The 14,588-nt window shown below is 64.6% G+C and overlaps 2 protein-coding genes across 3 annotated transcripts in view; both read left to right on the forward strand.

Annotated features, from left to right (window-relative positions):
- The window catches only part of CBFA2T3 (CBFA2/RUNX1 partner transcriptional co-repressor 3), an 84,123-nt gene extending 77,803 nt beyond the window's left edge, over positions 1-6,320 (forward strand). For both annotated transcript variants that reach the window (XM_033845046.2, XM_073795720.1), the window contains exons 8-12: positions 342-427; positions 1,001-1,199; positions 1,625-1,693; positions 2,000-2,190; positions 3,421-6,320. In XM_033845046.2, coding sequence (XP_033700937.1) covers positions 342-427; positions 1,001-1,199; positions 1,625-1,693; positions 2,000-2,190; positions 3,421-3,720 — 845 coding nt within the window. In that variant the 3' untranslated portion in view covers positions 3,721-6,320. The remainder of the gene's footprint in view (positions 1-341; positions 428-1,000; positions 1,200-1,624; positions 1,694-1,999; positions 2,191-3,420) is intronic.
- Positions 6,321-10,699: 4,379 nt separating this feature from the next.
- Positions 10,700-14,524, forward strand: PABPN1L (PABPN1 like, cytoplasmic). The gene is made up of 6 exons (XM_073795733.1): positions 10,700-11,874; positions 12,290-12,428; positions 12,749-12,801; positions 13,302-13,408; positions 13,505-13,592; positions 14,079-14,524. The coding sequence occupies exons 1-6, from the start codon at positions 11,626-11,628 to the stop codon at positions 14,388-14,390; spliced, it is 948 nt and encodes a 315-aa protein (XP_073651834.1). The 5' UTR covers positions 10,700-11,625; the 3' UTR covers positions 14,391-14,524.
- The last annotated feature ends 64 nt before the right edge of the window (positions 14,525-14,588 follow it).

Raw genomic sequence — 14,588 nt, forward strand, 5'->3', positions numbered from 1 at the left:
CCACTATGCCAGCAGCAGGGGGCAGAAAGAGTGAGAGTGGCTGGATTTGGAGGTGGGGGAGGGGTGGCCAAAGCGCGGGATGGGGACAGGGGTCTCTTGCTCCGAAGCATGAGTAGAGGCCAGGCCAGTTCCTGAGCCCCCAGGGAAGTGGGCATACGGTCAGTGCCCTGGGCTCTCTTCCTCACCTCTCCACGGGAGGGCACAGCCCGTGGGCGGGGCCTGCGGCAGGGGCGTGAGTGGGGGCGGGGCCTGCGGCAGGGGCGTGAGCAGAGGCGGGGCTTGATGAGCGGGGGCGAGGCGCGGGAGCGGGGGCGGGGCCTGACCATCGGCCTCCTCCGCAGCCGTGCACGGGTCCCGGCCTGAGGAAGTGATTGACCACCGGCTCACGGAGCGCGAGTGGTCAGAGGAGTGGAAGCACCTGAACAACGTGAGTGTCCAGGCCCGGGCCACGGGGCGTCGCAGCAACTCGCAGGCGCTCTGCCCAACCTGCGGGCGCTGCGCGGGCAGGGCTCGTGTGCGCCCCTTTGGCCCTGCGCCCGCCTGTCTAGGGTCGCCCGTGCGCTCCTGGTCGGCCCCTCAGCACCCTCCCTTCTAGGGCCCCGCGGACCGTCTCCCGGAGAAAGGCCCCCTGGCCGCGGGGGTGGGACCCCTTTAACACCGTTTTCAGGGTCATCCCTGCCCCGCGTCCTTTTGGGGAGGGGAGCCCAAGAGAGCGGCGCTGGCCCGTCTGCTTCGCGGGGCAGGCCGCTCCTCGAGGGCTGCAGGGAGAGCCCCAGCCCTGGGTCGGGACAAGCCTCCGCGCCGGTGTGGTGCCCCGGGCGCCCCCCCAGCCCCGCCCAGCTGCTCGGTGTCTTTCCGGGCAGTGGAGGTGGGTTTTCAGGCCGCAGCCTTGAGCCCCCTTGGGAAGGCCTGGCGGGCGGGCTGGCCGGGCCCGGAGTGTGGGGCAGTGTCCCGGCTGTCCTCGTCATCGAGTGGCTCACCCGGCCCCGCGTGCCCGCAGCTCCTGACCTGCATCATGGACATGGCCGAGAAGACGCGGCGCTCGCTCACCGTGCTGCGCCGCTGCCAGGAGGCCGACCGCGAGGAGCTCAACCACTGGATCCGGCGCCACAGTGACGCCGCCCAGGACAGCAAGAAGGGCCCCGCGCCCGCCGCCCGGCCCCTCGGCAGCTCCGCGGGCGCTGAGGGCTCTCAGCTAGGTGTGCTCTGTGGGCGCGCGCGGGGCACCGGGGCCGGGGCCACCACTCGCCACGGCAGCGTTCTCACACGGCCCTGCAGTGAAATAGCACCCAACACCGTGTAACCTGGGAAAGAGGGGCTGCCTGACCCGCTGGGAGGCCCAGCTCTCGGCTCCGATAGGCCAGGGGCCCGGCGCTGGGAGGCCCCTGCATGATGGCCGTGGAGACGCAGAGGGGCCAGGCTCGGCCCAGCTCCCAGCCGAATCCAAAGCCCATCGGCTCCCGAGGGTCTCCCTTCCTGACATCACCCTGCTCCCCCCGCCCAGCAACTGATAACAGGGTTTCCACCATGGGTATCTTGGGGCCCCAAGATCACACACCCTGCCCCCATGGCCCAGTCGGGTGGGCCCCGTCCTGTGTGTGATGCCGGCCTTCCTGTGTTTCAGATGTCCACCGGGAGTCCGTGCCTCGGACCCTGTCCAGCTACGTGCCCGAGGAGATCTGGAGAAAGGCTGGTGAGTGGGGGTGGCCCGGGGCCCCAGACCCCCTCGCCCTCCCCGTCTGCATCTGCGTCTGAGTCTGTGTCTGCGTCTGCGTGGGGGTCCCTGCGGGCGCGCCCGGGCCTGTTGATTCAGAATGTGGGCGTGGGCCCGGTCCCCGCCCTCCAGGGGACGGTCCTCTACACTACAGTAGAGGGCTGGCTTTGCAGGTCCCCCCCCCCCCCCCCCCCCCCCGCTATCATTCGTGCCCCCGGGGCTGTGGGCAGGGGAGACCCTTCTGGGCCGGTCCAGGTGCCGACCAGCGGGGGGCGTCCTTTGCAGAGGAAGCAGTGAACGAGGTGAAGCGGCAGGCGATGTCGGAGCTGCAGAAAGCCGTGCTGGACGCCGAGCGCAAGGCGCACGAGCTCATCAGCATGGAGCGAGCCAAGATGGAGCGGGCCCTGGCCGAGGCGCGGCGGCAGGCCTCCGAGGACGCCCTCACCGTGGTCAACCAGCAGGAGGACTCCAGCGAGGTAGGGCCGCCCGCCCTCCCTGCCCCCACACACACACACCCAGTCCGGGGCCAGAACCCCACTCTACCGCCTCCCGGTCACGTGCTTCCCAGCCACGTGACCTTGGGCAGCCCCGGGGCCCCTTGACCCCACACGGCCTGGTGAGGCAGGTCCTGTGGGTGTCCCCATTGTACAGATGTGGACTCTGAGGGCTCCAGAGGGTAGATGGCTCACCCCAGGTCACTCCCTAGGAGGTGGTGGGCCGCTATTTGAACCCAGGCTGGCAGACACCAAGGTTCCCTCTAAGCTGTGAGAGCAGAGGCGAGCAGTGGGGCGTGAGAGTCACCGTGTTGGTACCTGCGCGTCCACTGCGTTCTCTCCTTGTCTGAGAAGCGCTTGGACGGCAGAGAGGCCAGGAGGAGGGGGAGGCTCTCCAGGGGTCCTGGGACTGTCCAAAGGCCCCTGGAGCCGTCTGTGCTGAGCTGGCCCCGAGGGGGCAAGGGGAGCAGGGACACAGAAGGACATCCTGTGGCGCTTCAGGCCGTGGACGTGCGCAGGGAGGACGGTGGGCGTCAGGGAAGCCCGCTAGCGGTACCGTCCGTCCGAGCAGTCCTTGAGGGAGTGAGCCGGCAGGAATCTGGGGAGCAGCAAGGGTGGGGCGGGGGGCATGCCTGCAGAGTGTGGCCAGCAGGAGGCTTTGGGGGCTAAATGGGCGCTTGGGCCTTTCTCCCAGGGTGGTTTAGCTTCCCCGTCCCACAGCCTGGGCTGCTGCCTCCGGCCTTTCGCTGGAATCCCTGCCCACCTTCTGCTCATGTGGGCAGCTGGGGTCGTCGCTTGTTACAGAAAAAAGGATCAGAGGCCCAGTGGTAGGGGAAGGACGGGACCTCAGCAGCTGTGGCTGCGCAGCCCACCTCTTTACTCTGCCAGGGCTGCCACGTTCTGGTATCGGGGCCCTGGCGAGGCCAGGAGGGCTTCCTGGAAGAGAGGGAGGGGGTTGTGGCCCACCGTGAACCTGTCTGGGGTGGGCTGGAGTTGTGGGAGCCCGTCCCCCCAAACGGCCCAGCTGAGGGGCCGAGTCTGCAGAGGGTCATCGCAAGCTGGGGCTTTTCTCTTGTTGCCCGGTGATGTCATGGCTGGGTCTGAGCAGGTGTGTTTGGAGTGTGTGCTTCCCTGGTCCGCAGCCAGGAAGGGTACTCTGGGGACCTGGGGGGCCGGCCTGGGCCACCTCTGACCGTGCCCCCTCACATCCAGAGCTGCTGGAACTGCGGGCGCAAGGCCAGCGAGACGTGCAGCGGCTGCAACGCGGCCCGCTACTGCGGCTCCTTCTGCCAGCACAAGGACTGGGAGAAGCATCATCACGTGTGCGGCCAGAGCCTGCAGGGCCCCTCGGCCGCAGCGGCCGAGCCAGTGCCCGGACAGCCCGACGCCACCCCAGGCCTGGGCCCCTGCCTGCCCCCGGCCGCCGCCAGCCCCAGCGAGGCGGGCTCCACGGGGCCCTCCCGCCCCGGCTCCCCCGGCCCGCCCGGCCCGCTGGACGCCGCGCCCCGCTGACCCGCCCGGACCCGGTGCCCATCGACCCACCCGGCCCCGCCCGGCCCGCTAGACGCGCGCCCAGACCTGGGAGCCAACCTTGGGAGTCACTGCTGCTACTGCTTCTCTCCAAAAGAAAAGAGAACCAACAGGACTGCATCAATGCAACTTCTCAGCTACCTGACGATCACGCCTCAACCTCTCGCGCATCCCGAGAAACCACCCGACGAGCTTTAGGCAGCCGGACGGACGCCGGCCGGAGGTGACCGGCTTGTCCACACCCGCCTCTCCCTCTTTCTCTCTTTCCTCTCATTTTTCTCTCTTTATGACTTTCACACACTTTCTCTTCAATGAAAAAATCTAATTGTTTGGTGGCTTATATTTTCATTGAAGAATTTTGGGGGGCTGTTTGGCAAAAGAGCTACTCAGAAATGGACAAAGAAAACTGTGGGGTTTGTTTTCCCCCTTCCTGATTCAAAAGGGAAAAAGAAAACTGTTCTTTTGTAGCCGGAGATCTGAGCTGCTGTGTCCCGGAAGCCACCCCCCAGGGTGTGTGGCCGGTGCAGCGAGGACGGTTAGAAAGATGTCAATTTCAGACTCAAGAAGTAATTTTTGCTTTCAGGGTTTTTTTTTTTTTTCCTTTAATGTCAAACTGTTTGGCTTTAAGTAGAAATCCAAAAAGTTTTTTTAAAAAAAGGTGAAGGAAGCATACCTGTAAACTACCTTGCCAGCTAGCCAGCCAAGGACGCCGGACACACCTCTGCTCCAAAGGAAATCCAAAAAGCAAACACGACAAGTCCAAATCCACAATTTTTTTGTCGCTGCCAAAGTATTTATTTCACTGTCTTACTCTACGCCTGGGCTTGTTCAGATGTCGGTCTTTTGCTTTGATTCTGTTCGGGGGGGGGGTTGGGATGTTGGGGTTTGAAGTGTTTTGTCCGACAAGAAGCGACTTCTTTCTTTTCAACTCGACAGCAGCACCTCCGCCGGGGCCGGGTGGGGTGGGCAGCTCGGCCCTCGGCACCCACGCGTGCGTGCCCGTCTGCGTGTGCACCCGGGGCACGCCCAGCGTGCGTCTGCACACGCGCAGGGAGGGTACCTCGTCTGTCCTCACTCCATCTGTGAATTTCCGTCACATTTCATTCTTTCCATTGGTGAAAAAGAAGTGCTCACGTGTCCTTCCCAGAGAGAACATAATTCTGAGACGAAACTGTGACAATCTTTTGGGTTGATTCTTGACTGCGTTTCAAAGCGCGAGGAGGCAGCAACTGCGCCTTCAACTGTTGCTTCTCGTTGTCATCCTCTACCTCTGCTGCCCGCTCCGAGAAGCCTCCCGCCCACCTCGTCTTTCCGTCCCAGCCCCTGTGTCTCCTGCAGCTCCACACTTCTGCAGAAAAAGGAAAAAAACGACAAAGGAAAGCAATCCGCCCTCCCCGCACCTTCTGGAGACTTGATCAGCTGTATATAACCCTGCATTTTTGTCTAGCTGTTCCTCAGGGGATGCTCTCTCCGAAATCCCCCCACCAAGCCTAGCCCTGTCCCCCCACCACACTCAACTCCCCCAGCGATCTCAAGGAGGAAATAAAAGAATAAGGAAATTCTGATCTGTACCCAGTGGGAGAACAGACAGCAAACACGGTCTCCCATCTGTGTTTTCTTGCATGGCTGTAAGGAGTTCCCTGGACTGGAGTGCAATAGTGACCAGCTACTGAAACCGGGTGCCCAGGGGCCCCACCGAGAGGAAGAGGTCAATAGTCTGCGATAATGTGAATGTATATAGTCCTTGCAGAGGTCCAAATGATGATATTCATGATGATGATAATAAAGAAGAGATGTTTGCCAAATAAAAAAAAAAATTAAGAGAAACCATGGAAGTATGTAAAGTTCAGGAACTAGGTTTTCAAAGAAAGCCGAACTGCGGTCCTACGGGGAGCAATGGGTTTGTTGATCGCTGTTACTTTTCAGAGTTGTAAGAATTCACCCTTTGAGTATTGCCAGGAAGGATTCCATCGGTACACAGACCAGGTCCCATCCGAACCCCACCTGGCAGGAGCCCTAACTCTGACCATCGAGCTAGACCTATCTCACCCTCCAGAAAGCTCCCGGGCCGCCTGGGGCTGCAGGGCCACCCGCCTCTCAGAGGCTTGCTTCTGTGGGTTTCAGAAGACCAGGGCCCAGGTGGGATTCGGCTCTCGTGAGGCAGCGGGCGCCCACCCGTCATGTTTCCAGTCTGCTTTCTCTCTCGCGAGACTTGAACCTGTCAGAAGGGCGGTTGTGCACGTGCTGTGACGTAGCCCCGCCTCTCCCCTCGGACTCCGTTCCCACGAGGTTGTGCCGGTGGAGGGTGGCGCCCTGGGCGCGCTGGGGTGTGGGTGTGGAGGTCTGAGGCCCTGATGTCAGGACTGCGGGGTGAGTCCTGGCTGGGAGGAGCCCCTCACCTGCAGCCCCGCAGGTGTGCTTTGCCGGCCTCTGTTCCTCTTCCCCTCGCAGGGTCCCCTTTGATTTCAGGCAGGCGCGCCAGGGCTGGCCAGCTGGTGGCATCGGGCCAGACCAGCCTGCAGGGCCGGACCACAGGCTGAGGGTCCGAGGTGGGGACGGCCCCTTCCACCCCAGCTGTTGGGAAGAGGTAACCTCAAGCCAGCTAGGAAAGGCCACCTTCTCTGTGTGACCCCCATACCCGTATCTCATATACCAAGACCTTCCTCTGGCCAGGGCTACAGAAGCCTGGCACGAGGGGCCGGCCAGAGGCCGACAGACGTAGCCCCGGCCAGCAGAGGGGGTCCGCAGGGTCAGAGGGTGGCAGCCAGGTGGGCGGGGCTGGCAGCGAGGAGGCTGAGGCCCAGAGGGGGCGGGAGGGGGTGTCCCTGGGGGCGACGTGTCAGCGGATGCCGGGTGTGGGCTGGGTCACACCAAGCAGGCGGCTCCTTCCGTCCAGGGCCCCTTCCGTGCTTCGGGAGCCGGCATGTCTGTTGGTCGCTGTGCGCAGGCCCTGTTTGGCCAAAGTGCTCACAGAGAAGGCAAACTCCCAATGAGCAGCTCTGGTCGGGGAGTGGGGGGGCGGCCGGAGCTGGGGCTGCTGGTGGTCTGTGTTCGCCCTGCCTCCCTTATGCAAAGAGGGCGTCTGGACAGAAGGGGGTCCAGCTCAGAGGCCGGCCTGCCCTGCTGCCTCCCGAGCTTGTGGGCCGTCGGTGTGCGCGTGAGGGTCTCTTCCCCAGGGGCCGAGATCGGACCCGCTGGTGAGCCCAAGCTCGGTGAGATGCGGCTGCTGGCAGACCCTCCCTCCCCCACAAGTCCAACCCAAACGGCAGCATCACCCCGTTCTGAGGCCAAGCGCCGCAGGAGGGCAGAGTGAGGCGGGCGGCGGCCGGAGCTCCCGGCCCACAGGGCCGAGTCAGGGAGATGCACAGGCTGGGACAGCAGATGCTGGCGCCGGGGTCCCCTCACCCCCGGTGGAAAGCGCCCTGACGTGTGACCCTTGGACCTTTCCCACCCCCTCCTCTCTTTCTCTTAGGACGTGTCATTGTCCCCAGGGGGTGGTGTCTGGGGGGTGTTCTCTTGACAAAGACCAGAGCCTACCATTCCCCGTGTGGACAGGCTGGCACACCCCAGACCCCGTCAGCATCACGAGGGTTCCCGTCCCCAGGACCAAAGGAAAGCCTTGGGTGCTACCAGGGAAGAGAGGAGAGCTGGAGAAAGCCTTGGGGCCAGGAGGGTAAGGGCCGTAGTGCAAGAGGAGCCTGCCTCCCGGGAAGGGGCCGCCCTGTGGGGCTGCTCATCAGGGCCCGAGAGGTTCAGTGGCGGAGGGACACGGGTGGGAGGGAGCGCTGCTTCCGGTTTCATCCCAATGACACCGTGGAGAGGGATCGGGACAGGCCCTAACTTCCTCCTATTTGCCAGTTTCTCCAAATACATCCTCAAAATGACACCAAAGTCCAGTCCCTGGCGCCGCCCACCTTGCCTGCCCCAGCTCACTGCAGCGTGTCTGTCTGGCCATGATTCTGCCCGTCCCTTCAGCCTACCTACAATTACTTATTGATTCTTTTCTTTTATCAGTTCACCCTTCTGACCAATCCTGTCATGTCTCTGGCCATTCATCCATACACCCATTCCATCCATTCATCCATCCAGTCACTCATCCCTCCATCCACCCACCCATCTGTCCATCCACCCATCCATCTGTCCATCTATCCATCCATCTGTCCATCCACCCATCCATCCATTACTCTATCGCAGCTATCACTTGGTCCCCCGTTCATCCTTTCACCATCCACCTGTCTGCACACCACACATGGGTCTCCCGTCTAATCCACACAACCACGCCTCAGTCCATCCCCAGCCAGAACCCAGTGTAGCGTCACCAACTCCCTCAGTGATCCAAAGCTGTGGGGGTGCTTCGGGTCCCCTGTGGCCTTGGCCACCCCCTCCCAGTGCCCCTCCCATTGGTCCAGGCCTGCTCCCGGGACAGATAAGGTTCTGCTGCGGATGTGGGCAGATTGGACCAATGTCCCAGCAACAGCTCTGGCCAGTCTGGGCCCGCCTAGCAAGTGTGGTGGCCACGGGCCGGGAGAGGCGCTACAGGTGGCCCGCACAGCTGCTCGGGGGCCCTGTGACCGGGACCACCAGTCGGGGAGCGCACATTCCCTGGCAAGTCCCAGACATGGCGGTTTGGCGCCACTCACTCCTCGCCTTGTCACCAGGGGTCACTGCCTGGAGGGGTCCCCAGGAAGGGAGGGGCAAGACAGAGCCCCGTGCTGGCCTCCCTAAGACACCAGTACTCCTGGAGCCCCTGCTCCCGGGGGCTCATGCCCGGCTCTGCCTCACCCCTATGCCCGTCTTCCATCCAGGGGTCGTGGGGTGGGTGTCCCTGTGGCCCTAGAGGCGCAGCACACTCTCCCAGCCCCGGCTCTCCCTGGGCCCCTCAGCCCCACACCTGCCTGCGGGCTCCCGCGACCTACGGGGCTCTTCCTGCGCCCCCCGCGGGATCACCTCCTGCTGGCAGGAGAGGAGGAAGAAGAGGTTGCAGCGAGCCTGGACACGGTGCACAGGTGAGGCCCGGGGAGCCGGCTGTCTGGGCAGCCACCTGCACAGTCCCCGGCGTTCCAGAAAACTCTGGAATCTGCCTGCTTCCCGTTGCTTTTGCTTCAATTCAGCCAGACCCTGGAGTGCCTCCCCAGAGACCCCTTAGAGCAGTAACTCGACGTCGGGACTCAAGGGGAGCCTGGCTTTAAACGTTAGAATGAAGGACAAGGGGGGCCTAGCCAGGCCAGCCTCCGTGGGCCGAGGGGCTCGGGCAGCCTCGTGGGCAATGGATTGACTGTCCACTTCCTCTTCATGTGATTTTATTTTTTAATTCCCCCAGAGGGGTTGGACCGAGAGTGCTGGGTCACGTTCCTCGGTGCCAGGCAGGGTCCTGGTGGCCGCCCTCCCGTGTCCCCCCATCTCTCTGTTCGCGGCCGCGTGGGTTCTGTGTCATGGAATAAAGCCGCCGTTCACCATCACGGGCTCCGCCTCTCCTTGGGTCCCTGGCGACTCCGCCTAAGCCCGTTTCACACACTGATTCACCAGATTTGTGTTGGGGGGCTTTCTCGGTGACAGGCAGGAGGGACAAGAGGGGATGCACCACGCCACAGGGGTGGACGAACGTGTAGTGCAGGGTCGGGGCGTGAGCGGGACGTGGTGGATGACCTCTGCCTCCTGAGTTCCGGCCAAGTGGGGTGAACTCTCGAAGGTTGTGTCCTCGAGGTGGTCGGGACGACCTCGGACCCCAGATGACACGCTCGTGGCTTCAAGGGCTCGAGCCCCCCCTGCCTGTGGCCATGTGGGCACCTCCCACAAGACCCTGAGGAGCCAGGGTGTCCCAGACGTGGTGTCCCGGCTCACAGGGCAGGTCCCACCCCTAGTGGGTGGGCAGGGCTAGGGCTCTGGGCTCACGGGTGGCCCCTGGGAGGAAAGAGGTGTTATTAATACTCGGGCCCAGCCTGGAACATGGTGTATTTTGAAAGGCGTCACTGGAAAGGCCAGCATGGGGGCAAGCCTGTCTGCACGCCAGGCAACTGGCCGGCGCCCCAGCCGGGCCTGGTGTGTCAGCAGTCCCGGCACAGAGGGGATGACAGCGATTTTCCATTGCAGAGGTCTGAGCTCAGAGGGAGGCTGGCCGGGCCGGGCCCGAGTCCAGCCGGCCCTTGGCTTGGACGCAGCCTCCCTGGTGTCCCGCCTCCCACCTGGAGGTAGAGGGAAGGGCCTGGGCGAGGGGCCCTCCGTGGGGTCTCGGCCCACAGGAGAGGGGGCCTGACTGCCCCGAACCATGGGAGAAAGACCTGCGGCAGCCGCACTTCTGTCCTCATCCAGCCAGCCTTGGGCTGGGGCCCTGTCCTCAGTGCTGCCCTTGAGGCGCTCTGGCCATCCGGGAAGGACCTGGGGACGTGTAACTTACACAGGTCAGACAGAGGGTGAGGCCCGGGCACGGTGGCCACAAGAGGGAGATGGAGCAATCGGGAAGGCTTCCTGGAAGCAGCAGCACAGTGAGAATAGTGCCCCCTGGAGCCTCACACATGCAAGCGCATGAAGCCATGTGCAGCCGGGGGTGGGGGGTGGGGGGAAGGGGGTGTTGCAGGCAAGGAGGGCCGGGAGCTGGGAGGCCAGGCCTGCAGGCTTACAGCCAACTCAGGCCAGCTCCTTTCCCTGCAGGGCCCGGGGGGGTTCAGCCTCCACGGAGGTGAGAACAGAGCCGGGAGGAGAAAGGCAGCCACGGCGGCCCCCACTTCCCTCCAGGGCGCACGCCTCGTCCCCCCATCCATGGCCCCCAGGGTTCGTTCACAGGCTGCAACTCTCCCCTCCCCCAACTCCACATTCCCAGGGAAGAGACCCTACCAGCAATGGTCTGGAGGGTGGGATGTGGGCTGGGTGGGCACACGCGCCCAGAAGGGCCCCCCATAAACACGTCAGCAGGATGGAAAAGGCATGGCAGGAGCTCCCCCAAGACGACGCCAGGGGGAGAAGAGGCCAGAGCAGCTGCTAGGGAGGACAGACGGAGGATAGCAGGGCACCCAGGGACACAGGCCTGCAGCTGCCCTGGGGGAGAGAGAGGAATGGGGCGGGACTTGACAGACTGCCTTGAGGCCCCCAGTATCCAGGCCTGACCTGCACAGAATTCATCATCGTGCCCTGCGGCCCGGGCAGGGACCCGGCTTCGTTACGTGGTTCCCACCTAAGAGCTGGCCCAGAATTGGGGTGGGGAGGGGAGGGACCGCAGGGAATCCAGGAGAGGTCAGGAGGAGGGATGTCACTCCTTCTGGCCCAGGACCCTGCCCTGGCCCGGCCCGAGAAGCCGCTGACCTCGTGGCACTCCCCTACCCCCCACCCCCAGACCTTTGTTCAAGCTGTTTCCTCCGCCCAGGCCACGCTCACCCGGCTCTGCCTGACCCAACCCTTGAAGGCCGGCTCAAATGCCACCTCCTCCAGGAAGTCTGCTCTGACCCCCTGTGCCCAACCCGTGCTCTGCACACTCAGGTAACTTGCTTCCCCCCCGCGTCATCCTAACCGTGGCCGGCCACTGGAGGCGTGACACAGCGAGGTGGGGGGACCTGCGACCCCTTAGCTTCCTGGCTCCTGCATCGTGGCGGGTGAGGCCGAGCTGTCGCCAGGAGGCCCTCCCGGCTGTGCCGCAGCTGCACCCTCTCCACCTGGAGTGTCCCAGAGGGGCCGGCCAGTGAGGAAGAAGGGCACTGGGGCGGGGGTCCAGCCTCTGACCCCTCAGGGCCCGGAAGCCAGGGTGGAGGCTTGGCGCAGCCGGGAGGCCTCTGAGGCCTCTAGTGGGAACACCTGGCCTGGGGGAGGGCTTAAAGCCCGGGAGGGCGCAGGCAGGTGCCGGCAGGCAGCGTGGAGGCGAGCGCGCAGGCTCTGCTGGCCCCTCCTGCCCCATCCGCCATGTGGCCCTTCCTCAGCCGCGCTCTCTTCCCGCCCCCCACTGAGGCCTGGCTGAGGAGGGCTTCTTCAGACCCCGAGGCTCAGGGCTGGGGGGCCTGGAGCCAGGCCGAGAAGAGCCCTCTGGGCCCGGGGGCTGGAGACACGGAGGAGGAGGAGACGGGGGAAGCGGAAGAGCGCGAGGAAGACGCAGGCTTCTTGCTGTCTGTCCTGGAGAGGGGGGACCTGGCCGAGTGCCCGTTAGCTGACCAGGTAACAGCGGCGCCGAGCGCCTGGTGGAGGGCGGCCGGGATCTCGGGAACCTGGGGAACGCTGTGCATGGGGGCAGGGGGACGGACGGCTGCAGCTCTGACCCCAGGGGTGAGAGGGCCAAGAGGGCCACTGTCCCCACGCCTGGAAGAGGGTGTAGGGACGCCCACCTGTGCACGGGCTGGAAGGGGCAGGGTGGCCTCCCCGGCCTGAAGGGGACTTTGTGTGTTGGGGGTGGATTACAGGGGCTTCTCTCCAGGCCCGAGTCCGTGTGGTCTTCCCTTTTCCCCCCGCCCAGGGAGCCCCCAGCATGACCCTGAGAACAGGCAGGGTCAGGCCCCCTTCCCCTCTGCCCTCCCTCCAGCGGAGCCTGGGGGCTGTCCCGCCTCCGGGCTCAGCCTGGGCCGTGTGCTGGCAGGAGCTGGAAGCCATCAGACTGAAGCTGTGGGCCATGGAGCAGGCCCAGCGACCGGAGCCACCCGGGGAGCAGGGCCCAGAGGGGGAAGAGGAAGACGCCAGGGCCCTGCTGGCCGGGCAGCTGCAGAGCCCCGAGACGGGTAGGAGCCAGAGGGCCAGGCTAACCCCTTCCCTGGGCTGTGGCCCGCAAGTCCTCGGGCACGAGGTTAAATGCGGTTGAGCCGCGCGCTGCTGCAGGAAACGTGTGGGCTCCCGGGGAAAGGCCAGGGTTTCCATGAGGTCCGGCCTGGCAGTGGTCCTTCTACATAGGCCCCAAGGGGTGCTCTTCCCCAAGAACCCAGGTGCCCCTCTTCCCCGAGGAGCGAGGACTGAGCCACCAGCCTGAGGCGCCTGCCCTTAGCAGCTGCCGGAGGCCCCTGCCAGGCCAAGCCCCCTGGTCCTGAACCCCCTCTCTCCACAGACAGCCCCACAGAGGCGCTGGAGGCCGATCACAGATCCGTCTACGTGGGCAACGTGAGTGGGGGGAGGGGGGCGAGGTGGGGTCGGCCCAGCAGCACTGGCTCTGCAGCCGCCTCCTGGCTGTGAGGATTAAAGGAAGGGACAGTATGGGTAGCAGGCTCAGAAGCCACATAGGCCTGGAAGCGAGAAGCAGGAGGGGGGGCTCTGATGAGGGGGCTGTCCCCATGAGGGAGCGTGGACCCTCTGTGGTCAGGCCTGATTCCCCACTGTGGGCTGGGATTCGGAATTTCCACGTGAAATCTCCCAGCGGGCAGATTATTGGCAACGAGTTCCACTTGAAAAAGCCACGCACCCTTTGCATAGGCCAGTAAACTTGGGGAGAATTCATCTGGATATCCAGTCCGCTCCCCCGGCAGGGGGGCGCGTAGAGGTCTAGGCTACCACTCTCACCCTGGGGCCCAGTCACCCCCTCTCTACCAAGAAAACGTGCTGCAGGAGACCCTGGGAGGCGGGGACCCCTGCAGAAGGCCCCCCACCAGGGTCCATGCCTGTAGGTGGACTACGGGGGCACAGCCCAAGAGCTGGAGGCCTATTTCAACCACTGCGGGGAGATCCAGCGGGTCACCATCCTGTGCGACAAGTTCTCCGGACACCCCAAGGGGTCGGTTGGGGCTTCGGGGAGGGGCCGGGCGCCCGGGGGGCGGGGACACCTCTGCGTGGGTGAGCGTGGCCCTCACCTGCCTCTGCCCTGCCCCAGCTATGCATACATAGAGTTTGCCACCGAGAGCTCGGCCCAGGCCGCTGTGGAGCTGGACAAGAGCGTCTTCCGAGGCCGGGTCATCAAGGTGCGTGTCCCCCACCAGTCACTGCGGGGGTGGGGGGGTGGGGGGAGCGCTCTGCTCTGAGCTTGTCTACGTTAACCCATTAAGCCCCGGGGGGACAGGCAAAGCAGGCAGCCGCACCAGCCTGACCCTTCTCCAGTGTCCGGTGTTTGGGCACATCCTCCGGCTGGTGTGGGGGCACCTCAGACCCCAGCGGGTTTGGCTGGGTGTATGCCCTGGGGAGGCTTCCTTCCTGACACCCCCTGCAGGGGGAGATGTTGGCTTGACAGGGGCTGGGAACAGGTTAAGATCTGATGCCTCAGGCAGCCCCATGCCCTGGGGCCGCCAGGGCCTGGTGGGTGCTGGGGCCTGTGTTCACCTGCCTGTGAGCCTTCAGCAGGGAAACCCAGGAAGGCTTCCTGGAGGCAGCTTTAGCCCTGGTCTTGGCCCTGGGCTGGGGAGGAGGGTGTGAGAACAGAGGTCTCAGGCGGACTCGGCCTTTGGTTCCAGGTGCTGCCCAAAAGAACCAATTTACCAGGGATCAGCTCCACGGACCGCGGGGGCCTTCGGGGACACCCAGGCGCCAGGGGGGGACCCTTCCCCCACAGCAACTTCCAGGGCGGGGCCCGTTTCAGACCACGGGGTCGGAACCGGTGGGCCGGGCCCTGGGAGGGCGGGATCCTATTGGAGCGGGGCCCGGTGGGCGGGGCTCTGTTGGGCCTGGCTGGGTCCGGTGGGCGGAGCCCTGGAGGCCGCTCGCCCCCCGGCCTCTCTCCGGGCAGGGGGCGCGGAAGATTCTCGCCGTGGTATTCACCGTATTGAAGGGAGGGCCCGATTTTGAGAGTGGGGCTGCCTCTGGGTCAGGAGTAGACAGCCGTGCTCCTCGTGCGACCATTTACTCCGCGCAGAATAACTATCCGTCCCCCTTCCCTCGGCGGGAGGACAGCCCAGACCCCACGGCCGAAGCCGCCGGTCGCGAAGCAGGGCACGGGGTGGACCTGGCACGCGGGCTAGTCGGGG

The sequence above is a fragment of the Tursiops truncatus genome, chromosome 19 (genome assembly GCF_011762595.2).
Source record: "Tursiops truncatus isolate mTurTru1 chromosome 19, mTurTru1.mat.Y, whole genome shotgun sequence".
NCBI lineage: Eukaryota > Metazoa > Chordata > Mammalia > Artiodactyla > Delphinidae > Tursiops > Tursiops truncatus.

What these genes read in the sequence shown, in the direction of transcription:
- PABPN1L (XM_073795733.1), top strand. Translation starts at nt 11,626, where the DNA reads ATGTGGCCCTTCCTCAGCCGCGCTCTCTTCCCGCCCCCCACTGAGGCC. An exon ending in TTCTCCGGACACCCCAAGGG is followed by an intron (nt 13,409 to 13,504) that starts GTCGGTTGGGGC and finishes GCCCTGCCCCAG; the next exon opens with CTATGCATACATAGAGTTTG. An exon ending in TCCGAGGCCGGGTCATCAAG is followed by an intron (nt 13,593 to 14,078) that starts GTGCGTGTCCCC and finishes CTTTGGTTCCAG; the next exon opens with GTGCTGCCCAAAAGAACCAA.